This window comes from Caretta caretta, chromosome 8 (assembly GCF_965140235.1).
Source record: "Caretta caretta isolate rCarCar2 chromosome 8, rCarCar1.hap1, whole genome shotgun sequence".
NCBI classification, from domain to species: domain Eukaryota; kingdom Metazoa; phylum Chordata; order Testudines; family Cheloniidae; genus Caretta; species Caretta caretta.
Window position 1 is genome coordinate 93,373,724 of NC_134213.1, and position 24,556 is coordinate 93,398,279.

At 42.7% G+C, this 24,556-nt stretch overlaps 1 protein-coding gene across 1 annotated transcript in view; it reads left to right on the top strand.

The window, feature by feature from the left end:
* Window positions 1-8,101: 8,101 nt before the first annotated feature.
* Window positions 8,102-24,556, top strand: part of C8H1orf87 (chromosome 8 C1orf87 homolog) — a 30,337-nt gene continuing 13,882 nt past the window's right edge. The window contains exons 1-6 of the mRNA XM_048859631.2: window positions 8,102-8,217; window positions 11,705-11,924; window positions 19,198-19,326; window positions 19,939-20,202; window positions 21,719-21,840; window positions 23,813-23,951. Coding sequence (XP_048715588.2) covers window positions 8,102-8,217; window positions 11,705-11,924; window positions 19,198-19,326; window positions 19,939-20,202; window positions 21,719-21,840; window positions 23,813-23,951 — 990 coding nt within the window. The remainder of the gene's footprint in view (window positions 8,218-11,704; window positions 11,925-19,197; window positions 19,327-19,938; window positions 20,203-21,718; window positions 21,841-23,812; window positions 23,952-24,556) is intronic.

Below are 24,556 nucleotides of genomic sequence, written 5' to 3' on the forward strand. Positions count from 1 at the left end.
TCTACAAATTGTCCACATTCTTTTTATAAGCAGCACCTTAAAGGCCAGGTTTTCAAAGGGGAGCTTAGCTTGCACAGGCAAGCTTCACTGTAGCATTTCCTACCTTGAAAGCTTGACTTTGTAACCTTAAAAATATTCTTTTAATATATTATGTATATGTGTGTAATACGCACCTACACAAATCAATTTACCCACTGCTGAAGTGCAACCCTTTCTGGGGTGAAATGTGGCAGCTGTTTAACAGCTTACCGTAACACAAAAACACATGTTTTATGACAGGAAGAGAATAAAAATACCATTCACTTGCTATACCCTTCTATCCAATTACCAATGACTCCACCCATTCTTCTTTCCTTCCTGTTTGTGGATAGTTCTATAGCTTTCTAATTGTTTCTTCATATGCATAACAAGAACCTTGATGCCCTCAGAACGTTCCTTTTAACTTTTGAGAACAGTTAATGTTTTCATATACTTGAAATTAGAGCCTAAAGTTTATAGCAGAAAAACATTTTCAAATGCAGTTTATGTTCACATGAACAGTTAAAAGTGATGAAAGTTAAAAAAAATGGACAACCCACTGGGTTGATTTTCTTCTTGAGGGGAAAAGGGGGTTTTCACAATGCTGCTAGACAGCCCTACCCTCTTGTATATTTCACTCTATTTTTTTGTTTGTATCTAATGTCACTGGAAAGAGAACCCATTGTAAGTGGTGTGAGGATATGCCACAAAGGTGATAGCTTGTGGCAAGTGCTGCCTGACACAGCTCACACAGATATGAAAATTTAATGAGTCAGGCCTTTCAATTTGCTGTTTGCCTTAAGAATCAAGTTCATTTGGCAGACATAGGAAACTGTGTGCAAATCATCTGAGCAGCTGTTAACTTCTGATGTTAGCTGGTTCACAAACAAAGCAGAAAACACATCTCATGTTGTGCGTCTGCGGGAAATTTGCATTGTGAAAAATACTTTAGGGTACATTTGGCAAAATTCTTGAGGCCCACTCCCCCCATTTTGCAAGGTACATTTCTACCCACAACCTGAATTGTAGGCATAGGCGCTGTCAATCCGCACCTGTTTTGACCATTTGCTAGTGGCATCTCACACTTACACCAACCCAGGTCTGAAGCTCTTCACTGGCTCACTAATCTGGATGTGGTTATTTGAACGTTGTAGTCATCTTTACCTGTTCTATACCAACCATCAGGCAGATTGTAAATACCGAATTCAACTGTGAGTGCACAACTGCCATTCAAAATTATGCTTGTGAAGCCGGGGCTGCAAAACCTGAATTCAGTCCCTTTGTGCGTGTGCATTATGATTGAGTCGTTAGCTACATGATATTATGTAATAATTTTTCAACAGGACACGTGCAGTCTGGCATGGGCAAGAGCGGCAGAAGGATAGAGCATGCTCTGTGGTGATGGGGCATGCGCAGTGTGGTCTGAGTCTCAGTCTCCCCCATTACTCCTAGTCTCTCCTTCTCCCCATACTTAGTCCTGTCTTCTGGCTCAGCCAAACCCAGTTCTCCCTTCTCAACTCCTCTTGTGATCTGTCTCTCCTCTCTGCCTCCCTGCGTTTCTCATTCAATCTCAGTCCTTCCCCACAATTGCTTCCCTGGCTCCTTGGCTCAGTGTCCCCCCATCCCCGGCTCTTTGTCCCATTCTCAGTTTCCAGCCATTCCCAGTTCTCCCACACATGCCTTGTCAGATCTATCACCATTACCCACATTGGTTCCTAATCCCAGTCTCCCTCCTCCCCCGGCTCCTCTGTCAGTCTCATTATTCCTGTTCCCAGCCAACTGGCTTCCAATCCCCTCCCCATTACCCTCCCCAACTCCAAGTCCCAGTCTCTCCCCGCATCCAGCTCCCAGTCTCCTTGCCCAGCCAGTCCGTGTCCACTCCAACCAATTCCCAGTCACACTTGCTCTCCTCCCCCTCTAGTCCCAGTCTCACCAGATTCCTTGGCCCAATCCACTCCTTTCCCTCTCCCCAGTTTGACTGTTTCCCCCTCTTCATTGGAATCAAATGGCTTCGTCCTCCATGTTGCCTGAGCACCAGCAGAGAGGTCACTGAGAGCCGAGAGGAAACAGGCTCCCTGCTTTCAGTACCAGTGTCCAGCCCAGAGCCAGCTGGGAGAACCAAACAGGGAGCCCTGGGCTAGAGCATGCTCAGCTGGATGGCGCATAAACCAGGTCATCAGCACTAGGAGCTGTAAGTGGCAGGAGCATGGTCAGTAAGGATGGAATCTTCAGAGATTTTAGCTGCTAAAATGAAAAGTCTCTCCTGAGCATGTGTGAAGTATGATCTTTCGAAGGCCTGTAACTCGGACAAATCTGGGCAGATTTTCATTGACGGCAAAAGGGGTAATACTCCCTTTCCCCACCGCCAAATGTCAAAGCATGGGGTTGCTACAGCAGTTCAAAACATAGGTCTCAATAATTTTTTAACATGGTCAAAGCAACATATTTTTCCCTAGCCTCATTCTTGGAAATGGTGGACCTGTTCTAAGTGAAATTTTCCAAAATAAGAATAAAAATATTTGTTTGTTTGTTTTTTAAATCAATCTGAGGCTGATGCATGGCATGGAAAACTTCAGCCAAATGGTTGAAGTTTGCCAAAGTTATAAGCAACTGAAAATGGGGACTTATGATGGCAAGTATCAGGCAACCTTAATAATGGACAAGGCTAGGTTTTAGTCACGGGTATGTTTAGTAAAAGTCATGGACAGGTCACGGCAGTAAACAAAAATTCATGGCCTGTGACCTGTCCATGATTTGTACTATATACCCCTGACTAAATCTTTCATGCTCAAGGGGCGGGGGAGAGGGCGAGCAGCAGTGCGTGGCCTGGGACCCCCGCTGCTGCTGCTGGGGGGGGGGCAGAGGGCTGAGATCCCCGCTGTGGGGGGACGGGGGAGTGCAGTGGCCTGAGACCCCCCACTGCTGCTGCTGGGGGATGAGAGGGCGCGGTGGCCCGAGACCTGCTGCTACTGGGGATGGGGTAGCAGTGGCCCTAGAGTGTCCCAGCAGTAGCTTGTGCAGCTGATTCCGGGGGTGCTTGGGCACCCCCTGAGCCAGCTGCACCAGCTGCTGCAGAAGTCATAAAGGTCCCAGAAATCACGGAATTCGTGATCTCCATGACAGACTCGCAGCCTTAATAATGGGCCATGTTTCCAATCCCACCTATGATATATATAATACACACACACACACACACACAGAGTAAGAAAAGTACTACGTAAAATGTAAGATTATTTTATTTTGTCAACTGAAAGTTCAATACTTATTTTCAAAACATTCCCACCAAATATTCTAGCAAATATATACGTGGGAAATTATCATGAACAGCATCAAAGTGGTAAACTGGACTTTCAAAAGCAATGATATGCAGATCAATACTGCCATTCAACTTTACATTCCTGTACATGTGCCAAGGTAAAGCTGAAAAGGCTGTGATTTCATGGTTTATAAAAGGTTATAACTGAATACAGTGTTTCGGCCACCTCTGAATTTCCAGACTTTTATGTATTTAAAATATTATCTGAATTCAACTATCATTTTGTTATAGAATTTATTTTAATTTTCTAGGAATACAAATGCTTGGCAACCTTTCTGAGTATCTGCTGTGCTTTTGTAGTGAAAGAAAATGAGCTTTGTATAGAAAAAGCTAAATGGCTGCCCAATTGGAGTGTACATTAGCTCCTTACAGATGTATTCTTTTGAAATGGGATTAATGAGCTAACAGTAGATTATATTGTTTATATATAAGTGCTTTCAATTAAGAAATATTTATGTTCTGATGATCATAGACAAATAATAAAAAATCATATGTTTTGGGCCAAGTATTTTATTACATGATATTTTTCTGTGGAGTAGTAACATACATACACAAAGAATCCAGAAAAGAAAATGATTTAAATTGCCCATTATTCATGTAGCCATTATGTTTATCAAGTTTAGATCAGCAAATGTATCAAATGTTACATTACAATATTTCACATTGCATATGCCTTCATCAAATTCTAATCTGATTTTCTTTTTTGGTCGAAATTTCTATTGTAGTGCCATCCAGTGATCAGAACTAGAATTGCAATTTCCAGTTTCATAGTTACAAACCCTTTATTGCATACTTGCCACTCATTCAAATGTAATGTATAATAGACATGAGATGCAAAGGCATTTTCAATTAATATTGCATGGATTGGACCTTGACACTAAAAATGGCTGCATTTGTGGAAAAGGAAAAGCGTGCTACCAAGCTGTTTTGTAAGTGTTCTGGGAAAATCTTAATATATGCTATTATATTTGCAATCTAAAATTGATCCGGATATTTTTCTGGCAGGTCTGTCTCAGCTGATCCAGGCATATGACCTATTTTTTTTTCTGGGGAGGGGATGTTGCCTCATTTTTATAGCAGAAGCTGCCTATGTGATTCCCCCTCCCCCCCCACCCCCGCCATGTCTTTTCTATAGTGTTATCATAGCTTTTCTATGGATTAGCAGACAGGAAGTGTAATAAGAGTAACATTTTCCTGATTCAATCACCAGTGGTTCTCAACCTATTTTCCATTGTGGGCCACATATGCGGCTCACAAAGTGTTATGTGGGGCGCATCCAATACAGCCTATATGGCCCTGAGGATGTCACATGGGCCGCAGCTCCGGGCCACAGGTTGAGAACCACTGAATCAGTCCCTGAAGGGCAGAGACTGGGAGTCAGAGTCATTCATGAATCTGTCTTCTCTATAAAACACAGGACTTACTGTCCAGCACTCTGGAAAAGGACTGAACTGTGATTGCTAATGAACTTTCTTCAGATGCTTGGTTGCTCATGTCATCATCTATTACATTAGAAATGCGCAAAACTAGGACTGGATATAGTTTTGAAAAACTTCATCAGTTAGGGTTTGGTTTTGCAAAATCAAAACTTGATCCTGTTTTATCTGAACCACCAAGTCTGAAAGTTGGTGCATTGCATAAATGGTTCAAGTTGTGGCCCATTTCCGGCTGTATATATTGTGAAAAATAAATCATACTAATCTACTTAGATCAAGGGGGAATCTGGCCTATTGACATAGTAATGTAAGTAGAAAAGGAGTACTTGTGGCACCTTAGAGACTAACCAATTTATTTGAGCATGAGCTTTCGTGAGCTACAGCTCACTTCATCAGATGCATACCGTGGTATGCATCTGATGAAGTGAGCTGTAGCTCACGAAAGCTCATGCTCAAATAAATTGGTTAGTCTCTAAGGTGCCACAAGTACTCCTTTTCTTTTTGCGAATACAGACTAACACGGCTGTTACTCTGAAACCAGTAATGTAAGTGTTCACAACATTTTTATTTTACGAATTTGATAACTTTGGGCTGCACTGAAAGTTCCAGTAGTAAAAGAAAGAACTGTCTTTTAACAATGATCTGTTGCAAGGATGCTTGCACAATTTTTATAGTGAGGGTGCTGATGATGGAAACGGTGGAATCACGTATTTGATATTTGTTCCTACTACTACAAGCTAGTTGCTGCACCCGTAGCCCCCTTAGTTCCAGCACCAGGGATCTGTTATGTCTGTTTGGCTATTATTATGGCAATGGTATTAGCTGCTTATCTGGAGGAAGTCAACGTGCCTTCTAGTCAGTGTTTCTGTTTAAGAAAAAAATGCACTTGTCAGGAAACCATTGCAAACTTACCTTACACCTTTGGCTCTCTGTGCATTCCTTACATGTATATGCTTGTCAAAACCTGGAATGTGCTGTGTTCTTTGCATTGTGGCTTTAACATCCGTGTTTGTTCACACTCAGGGCAGACTTCATCCCAGTGTGAAATATCCAACCTTTGAAATGGATCTGTAATTAAACTTTCCAGAAGAACAGTTTTCATAACTGCCTGTAAAGAAATGTGTTGGATTTTGACTTTTGTACCTCCCCCTAGGAGTTGGATTTCTTTTTATACCTAGTCAATTTCAACGGAGGTTTAAAATGGGCTAATTTTTAATTCACTTGATACTACTGTTCATCTCCTTTCCTTTTAACAACACGTGGTAAATGGAGTGTGCTCAGTGAACACTTTCTCCTGGCGACTTATAGTGATGCTGCTCCAGGTCAGGGATTCAATAACAAGGATGAGGGTCTATCTCTGGGCCCGATTCTGCATTTTTGTGCACCCCAAAATTCCCATTTGAATTTAGTGCCACTAATAACCTCAAGCCCTGATTCAGCCAGCGTCAGCCTCTGTCATAAATATAAAGGGAAGGATAAACACCTTTAAAATCCCTCCTGGCCAGAGGAGAAACCCTTTCACCTGTAAAGGGTTAAGAAGCTAGGATAACCTTGCTGGCACCTGACCAAGATGACCAATGAGGAGAAAAGATACTTTCAAAAGCTGGGGGGAGGGAGAAACAAAGCCTATCTCTCTCTGTCAGTGTGATGCCAGGGACAGAACAGGAATGGAGTCTTAGAATTTAGTAAGTAATCTAGCTAGAGATGCGTTAGATTCTGATTTATTTAAATGGCTGAGAAAATAAGCTGGGCTGAATGGAATGGAGATTCCTGTTTTTGTGTCTTTTTGTAACTTAAGGTTTTGCCTAGAGGGATTCTCTGTGTTTTGAATCTAATTACCCTGTAAGGTATTTACCATCCTGATTTTACAGAGGTGATTCTTTTTACTTTTTCTTCTATGAAAATTCTTCTTTTAAGAAACTGAATGCGTTTTCATTGTTCTTAAGATCCAAGGGTTTGGGTCTGTGGTCACCTCTGCAAATTGGTGAGGATTTTTATCAAACCTTCCCCAGGAAAGGGGGTGTAAGATTTGGGAGGATTTGGGGGGGGGGTGGAAGACGTTTCCAAACAGACTTGTTCCCAGTAACTGGTGTTAGACGTTTGGTGGTGGCAGCGGAAGTCCAAGGGCAAAAGTTAAAATAGTTTGTCCCTTGGGGAAGTTTTAACCTAAGCTGGTAAAAGTAAGCTTGGGAGGTTTGCATGCAGGTCCCCACATCTGTACCCTGGAGTTCAGAGTGGGGAAGGCACCTTGACAGCCTCCCTTTGATTTCTCTGGGCTCTGGGTCAGACCACAAGAGCAGATCTGTATGAATCCGGGGGCGGCTAGTGCATTGGGTGGGCTGCCACTGCTGTGGTCGGCCGGCCGGCGCAAGCCCCGCACAGGCCCGGGGAGCCGGCAGCGGCGCGAGCTCCGGCTCAGCTCGTCTTCCTGCTGCCTCCCGGCGGCGCTGCAGCCTGGGCCCGGCCCCGCGCCCCTAGCAACAGCCGCCGCCTCCTGCCAGGCAGCTCCCGGGGTAGCCTGCGCCGGCTGCCGCGGGGCTCCCGTCGGCTCTCCCCCGGCTCGGCGGCCTCTGCGGGGCGGCGGCCCCTGGCCAGAAGCAGCCAGGTAGGGGCTGCAAGCACCTGGTGGGGAGGCAGAAGAAGCCTGCTGGGTGAGGGGGGTACGGAGGTGTCTCACTGGGGATGACCCACCTGGGTCTGCCCGGGCCCTCCCCGCCCCTCTGCCCCAGCCGGGTCGCACCGAAAACAGGCCAGGCAGCAGCGGGGCCTCTGTTCTTTCCTCTCTCGTGTGGGCAGGCGAACAGCTTGTGGGAGGGAGGGAGGGACTCAGGAATGGCCACGTCAGGGTCCCCTGAGAAGCTGAGCCTCACCTGTATACCAGCTGCCTTTGTGCCCTGTAGTTTTCTTCCCAGGGAAAACCATTCCGTCCTCCTCCTACCCCATGAAACATCCTGATATGATCTTTGCTCAGCTGATTCCTCCCAGGGCTGCCACCGTGACTGCTGATCAGAACCTGGGTTTGTTTATTTATTTATTCCTTTCAAGACATTTTGGATTTGAATTGGCAACCCAAGTAGGAGTGAGTTTGTACAGGCACTCTAGGCAGCTGGTGTAAATCTGCATAGATCCATCCAAGCCAAGGCAGCTACACCAATATACGCCAGTCGACGCTCTCTCCCCACCCCATTTTCAATTCCGTTCATAAATGGAGAGAGGTGACTTACTCGATCCCACCATCCCTCTTACCCGTCAAACGCAGTTGGTGATGACATCTTGTTTAATGTTACAGGAGAGTGGGAATGGACAATATATAGACTGATAGTTGTACTTGATGCCAATCATGTCTTCAGTCAGGAATGTTCCCTATGGGGCTGATGCACATACTGAGACCATTGTAAAAATCATTGGGAGCAAGTACGTCCGGTGCATGGTGGAAAAACCAAAAATGTAAGTATGATGCTGAAGAACTCTACAGCATATGAATGTAATTGTTTATTTGTTTCAGGAAGGGTCACTGAAGGAATTTGAAATGCTGGATGGGTTTAAGACTACAATAAAAATAAAAACAAGACCCCAAATTGTAGCCTATAAGTACTTAGGGCCAAGACATTTTTTTTAAAGTGGGTGCTTAACGTTAGGCTCATAAGTCCCTATGTAAACATCTAAGTATGTATCCTGATTTTCAGATTGCACAGATGTTATTAAATTCCAGGGGAGCTACTGGGTATTCAGCACTTTTGAAAATCAGGTGCCTTGCATGCCAAAATATGGTCCAGGTTACCAAAAGAGCTCAGCAAAAAATGAGGTTTTCAAAAGTATTCAGCACCCACCAGCTTCCACTGAGACCACTGGGAGCTGCCAAAAGCTGAGTACATTTAAGGAGCAGGCTACTTAATTTAGCGACCTAAATGGGACGTAATCTGTTCTGAAAATCTGGCCTTTAGGAGTTGGGTTTGCAAAGCTGCCCAGGAGATGTGGAAACCCAGGGCAACATTTTCAAAAGCACCTAAGTGATTTAGGAGCCTACATCCCATTGAAAGTAAGTAGGCGTTAAGCACTTTTGAAAATTGTAACCCCCATTTATTTCTAATGGGAATTAGGTGTCTGAATCCCTAGTGACTTTGAAAATCCCACTTCTAACTTTAGGCCCCCATTTTTGAAAACCTTGGCCTTAAAAAAGAGACAGCTGGATGACAAATAGGGATTAGCTACTTAAAAAGAAAATGAAAAGAGAGATCTTAATATCTAACTTCTAAATCTAGCAATAGAAAACATTTTATAGTATGTGCAAGTAAAACTAAATAAATCAAGCATTAGTTAGGTAGCATTATAGGCAAAATAGCAGCACTCACAGGAAATATTATAGATTTCCTGCAGTTGTGCTTTAAAAAAACCCCCACCACCGACTCACTTTTAAAAACCCAATCCTATATTTCTCTTTGTGAACTAGACTGGAAAATGTGAACACCATGACATTTATTAAAATTAATGACTTACCACTGGTTCTTCTCATCTAGTTGATAATATATCACATGTAGTAATTTGATGGTGGTGTTTAGTTAACTTGTTTATCGTGCATAAAAAAGAAGGGTATTAATAATAGATTATCAATGGCAAGAATTTTCCATGAGCATTGCCTTTCTCCCTTTGCTGTAAGGGCTGGTCATCAAAAAAAGAAAACAGAAGAATTTGAGTGGTCTGTCTTCCAATTCAGTGTAACCTGCAGTCTTAATTAAAATACAAATTGGAAGAGTAGTCCCTTCTTCCAGGACGTGGAATCTGATGAGGTTCAATAAGGATAAGTGCAGGGTCCTGCACTTAGGACGGAAGAACCCAATGCACAGCTACAGACTAGGGACCGAATGGCTAGGCAGCAGTTCTGCGGAAAAGGACCTAGGGGTGACAGTGGACGAGAAGCTGGATATGAGTCAGCAGTGTGCCCTTGTTGCCAAGAAGGCCAATGGCATTTTGGGATGTATAAGTAGGGGCATAGTGAGCAGATCGAGGGACATGATCGTCCCCCTTTATTCGACATTGGTGAGGCCTCATCTGGAATACTGTGTCCAGTTTTGGGCCCCACACTACAAGAAGGATGTGGATAAATTGGAAAGAGTCCAGCGAAGGGCAACAAAAATGATTAGGGGACTGGAACACATGACTTATGAGGAGAGGCTGAGGGAACTGGGATTGTTTAGTCTGCAGAAGAGAAGAATGAGGGGGGATTTGATAGCTACTTTCAACTACCTGAGAGGTGGTTCCAGAGAGGATGGTTCTAGACTATTCTCAGTGGTAGAAGAGGACAGGACAAGGAGTAATGGTCTCAAGTTGCAGTGGGGGAGGTTTAGGTTGGATATTAGGAAAAAACTTTTTCACTAGGAGGGTGGTGAAACACTGGAATGCGTTGCCTAGGGAGGTGGTGGAATCTCCTTCCTTAAAAGTTTTTAAGGTCAGGCTTGACAAAGCCCTGGCTGGGATGATTTAATTGGGCATTGGTCCTGCTTTTGAGCAGGGGGTTGGACTAGATGACCTCCTGAGGTCCCTTCCAAGCCTGATATTCTATGATTCTATGACGTTACAATGGGGTATAATAAGAAATAACCTGCTTTACACAGGAAACCCAACTTGATGATTACTAACAGAATATGTGTCTGGTTGTTGAAATTCCAAATTGGAAGAGTAGTCCCTTCTTCCAGGACGTTACAATGGGGTATAATAAGAAATAACCTGCTTTACACAGGAAACCCAACTTGATGATTACTAACAGAATATGTGTCTGGTTGTTGAAATTCCAAATTGGAAGAGTAGTCCCTTCTTCCAGGACGTTACAATGGGGTATAATAAGAAATAACCTGCTTTACACAGGAAACCCAACTTGATGATTACTAACAGAATATGTGTCTGGTTGTTGAAATTCCAATCTAACATCAGTGAAAGAGTGAGGGAAACTGTATAAACCCAAAGGAACCTTTAAGCAAAGATCCATTTTACACTCTAGAACACCCATAGACAAGTGTGTTTGGCTAATCTCTCTGTGCCATCTCTGTGAGGTCAAAATCTTTCCTGGGACAGGATTAATACCACTCCAGTTAGGTCAGCGGTTCAGTGACGTTCACTAGACCTGAGCCAAATTGACACTGGAGCTGAACTTGTCCCATGGTGCGGTAAGTGTTTATTTGGGTCAGCCTTCCTAATACTGAATCCTAAAGCCATAGCAATTCCAGCTTCCTAACGTCTCCGCCTCTACAAGCAGAGGTGAAAGTAAGCTGGTACGGGCTGGTATGGTGTACCAGAGAGAAAGTGGCTGCCGGTATGGGCCGGCACACAGCCGACGTTAAAGTGCTGCCACGGCAATGCTTCAAGCACCGTACCAGCAAGGCCGCTGATGGGGGCGAGGGGGACAAAAGAGGCAGCTGCCGGGGCCTGGCTATTTAAAAGGCCCCAGGGCTCCAGCCGCTACTGCGGCAGTGACTGGAGCCCCAGGCCCTTTAAATTGCTGCCAGAGCGCGGGCTGGGCAGTGCTGAAGGGCTGGCTGGGGAAGTCTGGCCCCAGTCCTGCCCCTTCCACCCGAGGCCCCGCCCCTTCTGAGGGCCCAGAGCGGCCCCCTCCACCTGCCACCTTGCCCAGGACTCCGGCCACCCTGCATACTGTTAAGTCCTTTAAGTTACTTTCACCCCTGTCTACAAGTAATGGGACTCAATACAGGAGTAACTGGATGAAATTCTCTAGCCTGTTACACAGGCGGTCAGACTAGATGATCTAATGGTCTTGTCTGGCTTTGAAACATACGAATCTAGATTCCACTGATAATATCTGAGGGCTTCAAATCCAAGCAACTAACTTTCTAAGAACAGAATATGTATGTTACTGTCTAATCTAAATGCAAATGGAATATATATTTGCATAAGGCTATATCTCTGCTCCTGTTTTTCGCAGCAAGGCAAAGGAGGGCACGAAAGTGGAAACTCAGTCTGCACTCCGGAAATTGCCTAGTTGTAATACAAGACAGACACATGGAAATCCTCCAGGTCTCAGTAACCCTCTTTGTCAACAAATCAGTTATGACCTAGATTATGAAAGACGGAGCACAGACAAACAGGAAGAACACGAGTCTAAACAAGCGCAAACAAGCAACAGCAGATTTTTGGATGGCAAAGTGAGTTGCTATAAACTGTAGCCGCAACAATTTGAATTGCACAATCAGTTACAGGGGAAATCCATGGGTAATACTTAATGTTGAAATAACCAGGTCTCTTTGCAGCAATATAAATATTATGTGAACTAGGAACCTAGTAATGCAATCCTTATGTTTGTGAGCACTTGCTCATGCAAATAGTCCTGCTGAAGTCAAGTTGAATAAGAATTTTGCACTCAGGTCTTTAGTATCTTGAGGATCTCAAAAGGCATTGCTGATGTTAATTCAGCTGCACTGTGTCCTGTGATATAAATAAGCAGGATTATACTCATCTCACAGATGGATAAACTGGCTCACAGAAGTCTGAACAAGATTGAGGCATAATTTTCTGGTAGGGCTGTCGATTAATCGCAGTTAACTCACGTGATTGACTAAAAAAAATTAATCACAATTTAAAAAATTAATCTTGATTAATTGCTGTTTTAATCACACTGTTAAACAATAGAATACCAATAGAAATGTATTAAATATTTTTGGATGTTTTTTTACATTTTCAGATATGTTGATTTCAATCACAGCACAGAATACAAAGTGTACAGTGCTCATTTTATATTATTGTTTTCTTACAAATATTTGCACTGTAAAAATGATAAAAGAAATAATATTTTTCAGTTCAGCTCATAAAAGTACTGTAGTGCAATCTCTTTATTGTGAAAGTGCAACTTAAAAATGCCAATTTTTTTGTTACATAACTGCACTCAAAAACAAAACAGTGTAGAACTTTAGAGCCTACAAGTCCACTCAGTCCTAGTTCTTATTCAGCCAATCGCTAAGACAAACAAGTTTGTTTACATTTACGGGAGATAATGCTGGCCGCTTCTTATTTACAATGTAACCTAAAAGCGAGAACAGCCATTCACATGGCACTTTTGTAACTGGCGTTGCAAGGTATTTATGTGCCAGATATGCTGTACATTCAAGTGCCCCTTCATGCTTTGGGCACCATTTCAGATGACATGCTTTCATGCTGATGATGCTTGTTAAAAAAAAAATGCATTAATTAAATTTTGACTGAAGTCCTTGGGGGAGAATAATATGTCTCCTGCTCTGTTTTACCCACATTCTGCCATGTATTTCATGTTATAGCAGTCTCGGATGATGACCCAGCACATTGTTCATTTTAAGAACACTTTCACTGCAGATTTGACAAAATGCAAAGAAGGTACCAATGTGAGATTTCTAAAGATCGCTACAGCATTCGTCCCAAGGTTTAAGAATCTGAAGTGCCTTCCAAAATCTGAGAGGGACGAGGTGTGGAGCATGCTTTCAGAAGTCTTAAAAGAGCAACACTCCCATGCTCCCATCTTCATAAATGATCTGGAGGATGGTGTGGATTGCACCCTCAGCAAATTTGCAGATGACACTAAACTGGGAGGAGAGGTAGATACGCTGGAGGGTAGGGATAGGATACAGAGGGACCTACACAAATTAGAGGATTGGGCCAAAAGAAATCTGATGAGGTTCAACAAGGACAAGTGTAGAGACCTGCACTTAGGACGGAAGAATCCCATGCAGTGCTACAGACTAGGGACCGAGTGGCTAGGCAGCAGTTCTGCAGAAAAGGACCTAGGGGTTACAGTGGACAAGAAGCTGGATATGAGTCAACAGTGTGCCCTTGTTGCCAAGAAGGCTAACAGCATTTTGAGCTGTATAAGTAGGAGCATTGCCAGCAGATTGAGGGATGTGATCGTTCCCCTCTATTCGACATTGGTGAGGCCTCATCTGGAGTACTGTGTCCAGTTTTGGGCCCCACACTACAAGAAGGATGTGGATAAATTGGAAAGAGTCCAGAAGAGAGCAGCAAAAATGATTAGGGGGCTGGAGCACGTGACTTATGAGGAGAGGCTGAGGGAACTGGGATTATTTAGTCTGCAGAAGAAAAGAATGAGGGGGGATTTGATAGCTGCTTTCAACTACCTGAAAGGGGGTTCCAAAGAGGATGGCTCTAGACTGTTCTCAGTGGTAGCAGGTGACAGAACAAGGAGTAATGGTCTCAAGTTGCAGTGGGGGAGGTTTAGGTTGGATATTAGGAAAAACTTTTTCACTAGGAGGGTGGTGAAACACTGGAATGCGTTACCTAGGGAGGTGGTGGAATCTCCTTCCTTAGAAGTTTTTAAGGTCAGGCTTGACAAAGCCCTGGCTGGGATGATTTAATTGGGTATCGGTCCTGCTTTGAGCAGGGGGTTGGACTAGATGACCTCCTGAGGTCCCTTCCAACCCTGATATTCTGTGATTCTATGTGGAAACTACAGAACCCGAACCACCAAAACAGAAAATCAACTGCTGGTGGCATCTGACTCAGAGGATGAAAGTGAACATGCATCGATCTGCACTGTTTTGGATCATTATCAAGCAGAACCCTTCATTAGCATGGATGCATCACCTCTGGAATAGTGGCTGAAGATGAAGAGACATATGAATCATTAACACATCTGACATGTAATTAGCCGGCATCGCAAGATACAACTGTGCCATGCGAATGCCTGTTCTCACTTTCAGGTGACATAAACAAGCGTGCAGCATTATCTCTTGCAAATGTAAACAAACTTGTTTGTATGACTGGCTAAAAAAGAAGTAGGACTGAGTGAACTTGTAGGCTCTAAAGTTTTACATTGTTTTATTTTTGAATGCAGTTATTTTTTGTACATAATTCGACATTTGTAAGTTCAACTTTCATGATAGAGAGATTGCACTACAGTACTTGAAAGAGGTGAATTGAAAAATACTATTTCTTTTGTTTTCTACAGCACAAATATATGTAATAAAAATAAATATGAAGTGAGCACTGTACACTTTGTATTCTGTGTTGCAGTTGAAATCAATATACTTGAAAATGTAGAAAACATCCAAAAATATTTAAATAAATGGTATTCTGTTATTGTTTAACAGCGCAATTAATCGTGATTAATGTTTTTAATCACTTGACAGCCCTATTTTCTGGACAAAACTTTTTTCAGCAAAAAAATTAGATTCAGTCTAACTGTAATGCTTTGCCAATTCATGTTGGTTTTCCCATATTGTTTGTGTTGGAACCCCTACCCCTGCCCCCCAACATTCGAAAAAATCAAACTTCTTCCATTTTATTTTTTACAAAATGCAGAAACATTAAAAATGCTTGAAATTGAAATGAAACATTTTGTTTTGGGTCAAAAGAAATATTTTCTTCGACCAGAAATTTAAAAAAAAAAATTCAGAATTGCCAACGAACCAAAAAAATCCATTATTTGCCCCGCTCTAGCTGGACCCTAGATTTTTAGAAGTGTTCAGTAATTTTGGGTACCTCCCTTTGTGGGTGCACAGCTTGGAATGCCCGGCCTGACTTTGAGAGGTGCTGTACACCCCTGAGTCAAACTGTGTCAGTCCTAGAGGTTGTGCTGAGGGGGAGGATGCTTTAAAAATTTAGACTCTGCCTCACACATGGGACAGTGCATAACTGCATTGTCCTAGGGGCAGGAATTGTGCCTTTTTGAGTGGTGCTCCCTTGCTCAGGGGAAGTAACTCACTGGAGCTCTTTACTACGTATGGCTGACTTCCCCATTTGTGCCAGCTCAGCATGTTAATTCTGCCTCTTTGGCCTGCTCTTTGCTCCCTGCTTGGAAGAAGTACCAGATTCACAGTCCGAGTTCTATCCCCCATGTTCTAGCCTCAGCATCAGGAGCAAAAATGAAGGGAGCGCTCATGTGGCCATATAGGTGGAGGGGATCTTATTCACCTTTATTCCACTGCACAGGGTCACAATCCTGCCCTTCAGTTTTAAGACCAGAGACAAATTTCCACAGGAGAAGATACACATTCTCTCCCTGGGAGAATCAGTATCTGTTTCCTGTTCAGTATGTTCAATAACTTCCCAGTCAGGAAACGTATTTCTCCCTTCTCTTCCTCTCTCCTTCAGTTTGCAGTGTTGTTTGCTAAATACCTAACAATACTCTACGTTGTTCCATGTACAACTCTGCGGTCTTTGTGCAGCTTCTCCTCCATCCCTAGGAATTTCATAAATAAACCACTTCAGCCCTTGTTTTGGAAGGCTGATATTTGGGTCATCGTTTCTGTATTTGGGACCTACTGTATTTTTGATGCAAAGCAAACCATTTCAGGTGGTAGGAGATTAGGAATACAGTGCGTGGGGAGGATGGTCGATTGGGCAGTACAGAGAAAAGAAGGACTTGTGGCACCTTAGAGACTAACAAATTTATTTGAGCATAAGCTTTCGTGAGCTACAGCTCACTTCATCGGATGAATTCAGTGGAAAATACAGTGGGGAGATTTATATAAACAGAGAACATGAAACAATGGGTGTTACCATACACACTGTAACGAGAGTGATCAGGTAAGGTGAGCTATTACCAGCAGGAGAGGGGAACCTTTTGCAGTGATAATCAAGGTGGGCCATTTCCAGCAGTTGACAAGAACGTCTGAGGAACAGCTGGGGGGGTGGGGAGAAGAATAAACATGGGGAAAAGCACAAGAACAAATCCGCACAGACACACCCCAGGAACCCCAATCAGGGGTATTCTATCTGCTACCCAAGATCCATAAACCTGGAAATCCTGGACGCCCCATCACCTCAGGCATTGGTACCCTGACAGCAGGATTGTCTGGCTATGTAGACTCTCTCCTCAGGCCCTACACTACCAGCAATCCCAGCTATCTTCAGGACACCACTGACTTCCTGAGGAAACTACAATCCATTGGTGATCTTCCTGAAAACACCATCCTGGCCACTATGGATGTAGAAGCCCTCTACACCAACATTCCACACAAAGATGGACTACAAGCCGTCAGGAACAGTATCCCCGATAATGTCATAGCAAACCTGGTGGCTGAACTTTGTGACTTTGTCCTCACCCATAACTATTTCACATTTGGGGACAGTGTATACCTTCAAATCAGCGGCACTGCCATGGGTACCCGCATGGCCCCACAGTATGCCAACATTTTTATGGCTGACTTAGAACAACGCTTCCTCAGCTCTCATGCCCTAATGCCCCTACTCTACTTGCGCTATATTGATGACATCTTCATCATATGGACCCATGGAAAAGAAGACCTTGAGGAATTCCACCATGATTTCAACAATTTCCATCCCACCATCAACCTCAGCCTGGACCAGTCCACACAAGAGATCCACTTCCTGGACATTACAGTGCTAATAAACGACGGTCACATAAACACCACCCTATACCGGAAACCTACTGACCGCTATGCCTACCTACATGCCTCCAGCTTTCATTCAGAACACACCACACGATCCAATGTCTACACCCAAGCTCTACGATACAACCACATTTGCTCCAACCCCTCAGACAGAGACAAACACCTACAAGATCTCTATCAAGTGTTCTTACAACTACAATACCCACCTGGTGAAGTGAAGAAACAGATTGACAGAGCTAGAAGAGTACCCAGAAGTCACCTACTACAGGACAGGCCCAACAAAGAAAATAACAGAACACCACTAGCCATCACCTTCAGCCCCCAACTAAAACCTCTACAATGCATCATCAAGGATCTACAACCTATCCTGAAGGACAACCCCTCACTCTCACAGATCTTGGGAGACAGGCCAGTTCTTGCTTACAGACAGCCCCCCAACCTGAAGCAAATACTCACCAGCAACCACACAACAGAACCACTAACCCAGGAACCTATCCTTGCAACAAAGCCCCTTGCCAGCTGTGTCCACATATCTATTCAGGAGACACCATCATAGGGCCTAATCACATCAGCCACTGCAGGGCTCGTTCACCTGCACAAGGCTCGTTCACCTGCACATCTACCAATGTGATATATGCCATCATGTGCCAGCAATGCTCCTCTGCCATGTACATTGGCCAAACCGGACAGTCTCTACGTAAAAGAATAAGTGGACACAAATCAGACGTCAAGAATTATAACATTCAAAAACCAGTGGGAGAAAGCTTCAATCTCTTTGGTCACTCGATTACAGACCTAAAAGTTGCAATTCTTCAACAAAAAAACTTCAAAAACAGACTCCAACGAGAGATTGCTGAATTGGAATTAATTTGCAAACTGGATACAATTAATTTAGGCTTGAATAAAGACTGGGAGTGGATAGGTCATTACACAAAGTAAAACTATTTCCCCATGTTTCTCCCCCCCTTCCCCCCGCTGTTCCTCAGACGTTCTTGTCAACTGCTGGAAATGGCCCACCTTGATTATCACTACAAAAGGTTTCCCCCCTCCCCCAGCTCTCCTGCTGGTAATAGCTTACCTTACCTGATCACTGTCCTTACAGTGTATATGGTAACACCCATTGTTTCATGTTCTCTGTGTATGTAAATCTCCCCACTGTATTTTCCACTGCATGCATCCGTTGAAGTGAGCTGTAGCTCATGAAAGCTTATGCTCAAATAAATTTGTTAGTCTCTAAGGTGCCACAAGTCCTCCTTTTCTTTTTGTGGATACAGACTAACACGGCAGCTACTCTGAAACCTGTCAGTATGTGCAGTAGTTATAAGGAAGGGTAATATTTGGGGACTATCAGCACTGAAAGTAGCTAATCATTTATGTTTGTTTTAAACCTATTGCAAAAGGCAGCTCCTGGCATTTGTTTCTTTCTGCATCAGGATAGGTTTAGCTTTCAGCAGAGGAATAAAGGAAAGACATGTTATCCGTTCAGATATTTGTTCAATGAACTGATTCATTTATGCCAGCTTGCTTTTAGAAATGTTGGGCTTTAATTAATCTCTTGCTGAAAATAATGTGGACTGTTAACCCTAATCTCTAATGCAGGAGAGCATTTCTAATGCTCAGTATGAAATACTAAACAATGAGACTTACTAACCCTGCTACTGGAAAGTTGAATGCATTCCATGATTGCAACAAACTGGCTAGTGTTTGTGAGCACCACTGCCTTCTACTAGGTGGAATTAGAACTGCACATCTATGAGTCATAGGCACTATAATGCCAACAGCCGATGGAGAGTTTCCTTCATCTTAAGTGGTAGGGGAATGTTTTCAGAGCTGGAGGAGCTAATTATACTAATAAAATGAGGTATAATTTAATAGCTGTTCCAGTTAAATATGTCTTCAGGATGTATTATTGTTGGAGTTTAAACATGTTTGCTTTCTAAAAAGGAATAACTAGCATATATTTTGTATGATGAAATATTTGTGCATGTCAATATTTGTACTCAGAGTATATTTTGTTTAGAACACAACTATTTGTTTTTCTTTGATTGCCTTATGTCTAATTCCACATTCGTTCTTCAAGGTTTTAAAACCACCAAATATTCATTGTGTATCTGTCCCATCGGGAGATCAGTCTTTGTCCTACATTCATGCCCTCCAAAAGCCATCTCTTAGAGCTTGGTCTTTAAGACAACATGTAGGACATCACCAGGTAAATGTAGTGAAATATTGCCACAACTGGTCATCTATTAAATATTTTCAATGACAGTTTTGTTCAAGTGTTGGCCTGCTAATGATGGGCTCAGTCCTCAGCTAGACAAAGTTTACACGCTGAATAAGTGAGGAAAAAGAGCGGGAAAGGAGCCAGGGGGCAGGGGACTCTAAGCCACCTGTTTATCTCCCTAATCCTGAGCCAGACAAAACAGCCTTTGGTGTAACTGAGAGCAGCTGTAGGGCTGCTCTAAATTACATCACTAGCATCTGAGAATCTGGAAACCACCACAGGCTCTCATCCTCCAACATTTGACCGTAGCATGCCCCCTATACCAAAGAGGGGAACTGCAGCTTTGCCCGCTTTGTGCAACCCCAGGATTCCTCTGTGGCAGATGGAATCCTCAGCTGTCCATGTAGGGCAGCTTTAGCCCTGTTGCGCAGCTTTAGCTTGCAGCCAGGGGGCTGAGTGGACTGAGCCTGCTGTTTTGCTCAGTGCAGCCATTGTAACGACGTGATAAAGCAATCTCCCTTCAACCATCTGCTTTACCATTCTTCATTTGAGTTACTGTATATTAGATAATCAGATGTTTCTTTTCTAAATGATTTCCAGCATACTATATGCCAAGGGCCAATGGAGTCACCCGAGGAAGAGGATTCTCTCTTGGCTCTCGTCAGAAATGAGCTCAGTCTGGGTCCTGTTAGGTTAGCCGGGTTAGAAAAGCTGCAGAGAGAGCTTAAGACTCTGGATCCCATCTCCGGATTTCTTCCTCAGTCGCAGCTGAGCTCCTTCCTTCTGAAGCATGAAGTCTCTCTACAATTACCAACTGTCAAGCTCCTCTTTGAGAGGTTTTCTGAGTCAAATGACTCTGAATTGGTATGTTCATCAGGGTGTCTTAACTGGGGGAAAATCAATTAGTCTTTTTCACTTTTTTTTTCCTTTTTACTTATCCATGCAAGTCAAGTAAATAGAAGAGAGAGGTTAATACGCAGTAACTTCCTTAGCTTAGACATGCTCGTATGTTAGGCTTTGTTTTTTGTTTGAGGATTAATCAGCAAATGTGGCCGAAACGACCTCTGCGTTTTAGACATTTTCTGTCTTTTAATATGCCTCCAGTGTTGCTACTGTGATTGATTACAGTAACTGACAGCAGAAAGGAAGTTGCAATATACTGGCAATTTTGCTTATGTATCACTGCCCATAGTGATTGAACTACAGATGTAATCAGGTGGGATTTTCAGAATCATTCAGCATTGTCTTAATTCTGGAAGTTTTACCCTTCACTTGAAAGGGAATTGAGTTAATCCAGCATTGATTTTTTGCAAATCCCGCCCATTGGCTCCAACACAACCACGAATGGAGATTCTTCTTCAGGTCAGATAGTAGAGATGTGTATTTTTTTAGGGAATGGTCCTGATGTTCCACCGCCTTGCGCTTTATGTGCTAAGTATCATGCTACTACGTCCAGTGGTGCTGGACCAATTTTTATAGTAGGTGTGCTGAAGGAGGAAACCATGTATTTGTTGTTGTTACTACCTCAAGCCAGGGGGTGGCAGCACCCGCAGCACTCCTAGTTCCAGCACCTAGGACCACTGTCAACATATTCCACTCTCTCCCATACCAGTCATAGCATTTACAAGCTACTTTGCACCCTTTTCACCGTCCCCCCCAAATGGTGTCTTCTCTTTTGCAGGGGACACAGGGGTAGGATTTGCTCCTCAGTTTTAACATTAGCACTTTCTAAATAACAATTAGCAGGAAGGCAGGCTGTGCTGTGCAAGTGCTCAGCCAGCTTAGTGGTGCAGTGGGTATTGCGTCTTGTTAGGGGTATGCTGAATGAGGCACAGGGGAGCCCTTGTCTCATGGAGTCATTTCTGTAATACTGAGTATTTCTGATGTAGCCCTATAAATCAGTCCTCCAACGCACACCCTCACCCAGCTCTTCCTGCCAGATCTCCCCATACACACAAAACCTCCTTCTGCCAAACTCTTTCTTATCCCACTAAATGCTCAGCTGCTAATCCACTAATCCTAGGGACCTGTCTTCCTCTTCTCCTCTTGCCCTCCACTGGCCTATAAGGGCCTGGTCCAAAGTCCAGTGAAGTCAGAGAAAAGACTCCCATTGATTTCAATTGACTTCAGTGGTCTTAACTGTTCATTTCAGGGGATTCATTATACATCATATACAAACATAAAAAGGCACAAATCCAATATTTTTCATGTATGAGATACCTTTTAACTTTGTAAGTAAAATTAAATGTGATTTTGTTCCCCTAAAGCACTTTACTTTCACTTTAATTTTCTCAGGAAGATGCAATTTATGAGAGAGGTTATAACAGACTGACATTTTCCTATGCACTTTGCTTGTGTTTATACCTATCTGTTTTTTAAGGTAAATTCTGAAAAGCTGATTCAGTTTCTAAGACTAGCTGCAGCATTTGAAATGCAGAATATCAAGACATGTGATCTGGGTCTTCAAGCAAAGAGTGTAACTTTAAAGGATCATAGCAAAAGGTTCTATTTTTGTTTTTCTAAATGTATTTATTACTCTAAACAAATGAGAAAAATATCTGAGAAATCCTCTTTTTTTCTTTGGTAAAAGTCTTGTAGGTGTTGTATTTTCAGAATGTTTTCAAGCCTGCTCTTTTCATTGAGGATTCTGAAAGCAAAACTGGTTCTTCAATTATGAAATTAAAAAGCATTTTACATAGTGTAGAAGAGCACAGATTTTCTCTTGCATCCATTCAAACCACTACGTGTTTTGGGTCATTGATCACCTATACTACATACTGCTAGAAGGATCATTTGAGATTATGCAGACTCCCCTTTACTTAACCTTGGCAAGGCAAACAGTTTCAATTAGAGACCATTTTAATAATTACCTTTTTTATCCTTGTGTGTGTAATTGCGTGTGTATATATAAGATAGATAGATTAGATATATGTATGAGATAAATGCTCTTTTGAAATCACTGAAGACTGAAGTACTCTATGCACAGAATAAGTACAGTACATACTCCCCCATCAACATAATTTACCTGGATGAGGCAGGCTCCCGCTGTCGGCGCAAATGATCACACTGCTGAAATTGACAACAAGGGTGTTGATAGAGACTGTGATCTTATGTGATGTGAACATCAGCACGCCAGAAATTGGATTTGAGATCACGATCTCATTGCTTGTAGTCCACTGAGCAGCCAACAGAGGGCAACAGACTTCTGTCACCGTTAACCAAGGCTGGATTTTAGAACCTGAGGCCGAGCGGTGAAATCTTTTGTAGAGCTGGGAGAAGTTTTTACCAAAACTCTTTTTCAGCAAAAAATACAGATATGGGTTGATCAAAACCTTTAGTGAATTTGTGTCAAACTCACCAATTTATTTTAATTGAATAAACAAAAATTATGAAAAAATGAAAAGGACTTTTTGTCTTGATATTTTTTAATGAATTATTTTGATTTTTTATTCAAAATCACTTTTTGTTTGAATTTCCTTCAATTTTATTTCATTGTTTAAAAAAAAACTTTAAAAAAAAGCTCAAAATCAAAACAAAACATTACGTTTTGGGACAAACAAAATGTTTCATTCAACCCAAAACTTTTTTTTTTTTTTTTACTTTTCACTTCGCTGAAAATTTCAGAAACTTTTCATTGTGGGTGGACCTGAAATAATTTTATTTTACTTCTTTTTTTTTTTTTTGGAACTGACAGACAATCAAAAAACTCAGTTATTGATTATCTTTTGCTCTATTATCAATCCACTGAGTCATCCCTTCTACTGTACATTCCAGTCACTATGTGGCACAGCAGCATTATGCGGTACCAACAATGTTACAAAGTTAGGAGCCATACACATGTATGTGACTTTATTTACACATGTAGTAAGCTATGCTCTACCAGAAAAAGCCTGAGGCAAAGATCAGGCTGGTATTTATGATATACAGTCTTCAGCCACATCAGCTCACCTATGCTTTGATCAGACCCTAAAAACAGCAGGCCTGGCTGATTACTGAATGGGAAACCTCCAAGGAAACCCCAGGAAGCATTACTAGTGATTCAGTAGATGGCTCTCCTTCTTTCTGAGTCAGTCTTGATCCATGCCCCAGCATGTAGACAGGAGGTATTTGGAAGTACCCTCTTTTAGGTGAAACAAAAAATCTGAGGTATGTATAACATTAACAAAACTTAAGGCATTTTTCAAATGAATCACAGCGTTAAGCCTGATAATCTAGCCAAAACCCATTTTAGGTCATTATGTTTTCTTTACCATGGCATTTGAGCTGGATTTGCTATTTTTCTTTGCTTCCTACCCAAGCCTGTTTTGTTGCGTTGCTGTGATCAGCTCAACAGCTGCCCCAGAACACCTCAGAGGTTCTATATTGCCAGAGGGCAATATACTTGTCGAACACTTTGGGATCCTTTGTGGGACAAGGTGAACTGTAAAGTATAATGTATTATTTTTGTGGTAATCTGTATATTTTGATCCTCCAGTGCTCTGGCTCCCAAAGACCCATTGCAGATCTTGAAGCAAATATTGAAGGAATATAAGGGGGAACTAGACATGGAGAAACTGATCCTGAGTTTTCAAAAAGAAGATAAGTCTTTCTCTGGCCTCCTCTCTCTATATGAGGTAAACAGGCCCCAGAACAGGGTTCAGTCTAGTCATGTAATCACAGGTAGACCGCTGTCATTTAATAGCAGTGTATACACTTAAAGCCACTGATGGACAATTTGTTTCAATTATATGCATAGATCCTGTTACTATTGCAGAATGTATTTCAAAGCTATTTTTTATGCTTAAAAATAAGAAAAGAATGTGAATCCTGCAGAACTGGTCTAAAAGGATATGTCTACACTGCCATTAAACACTGGTGGCTGGCCCGTGTCAGCTGACTTGTGCTCACAGGGCATGGGCTGGAGGGCTATAAAACATCAGTGTAGATATCCAGGCTTGGTCTGGATCCCAGGCTCTGGGACCCTCTCCCAGATCAGAGCCCAGATCAGAGCCCAGGCTCGAGCCCGAATGTCTACACTGCAATTTTTATAGCCCCACAGCCCAAGCCCCACGAGCATGACTCAGCTGACCTGGGCCAGCCCCAGATCTCTTAGTGCAGTGTAGACATATGTAGAGACACAGACTTTAAGAAGTGGGAAGACTCTCGAAAACCAATGAAGTCAATGGGAGTTGAGAACACTTGATACTTTGCAGAATTTGCTGGGCTTATATTGCTTTTG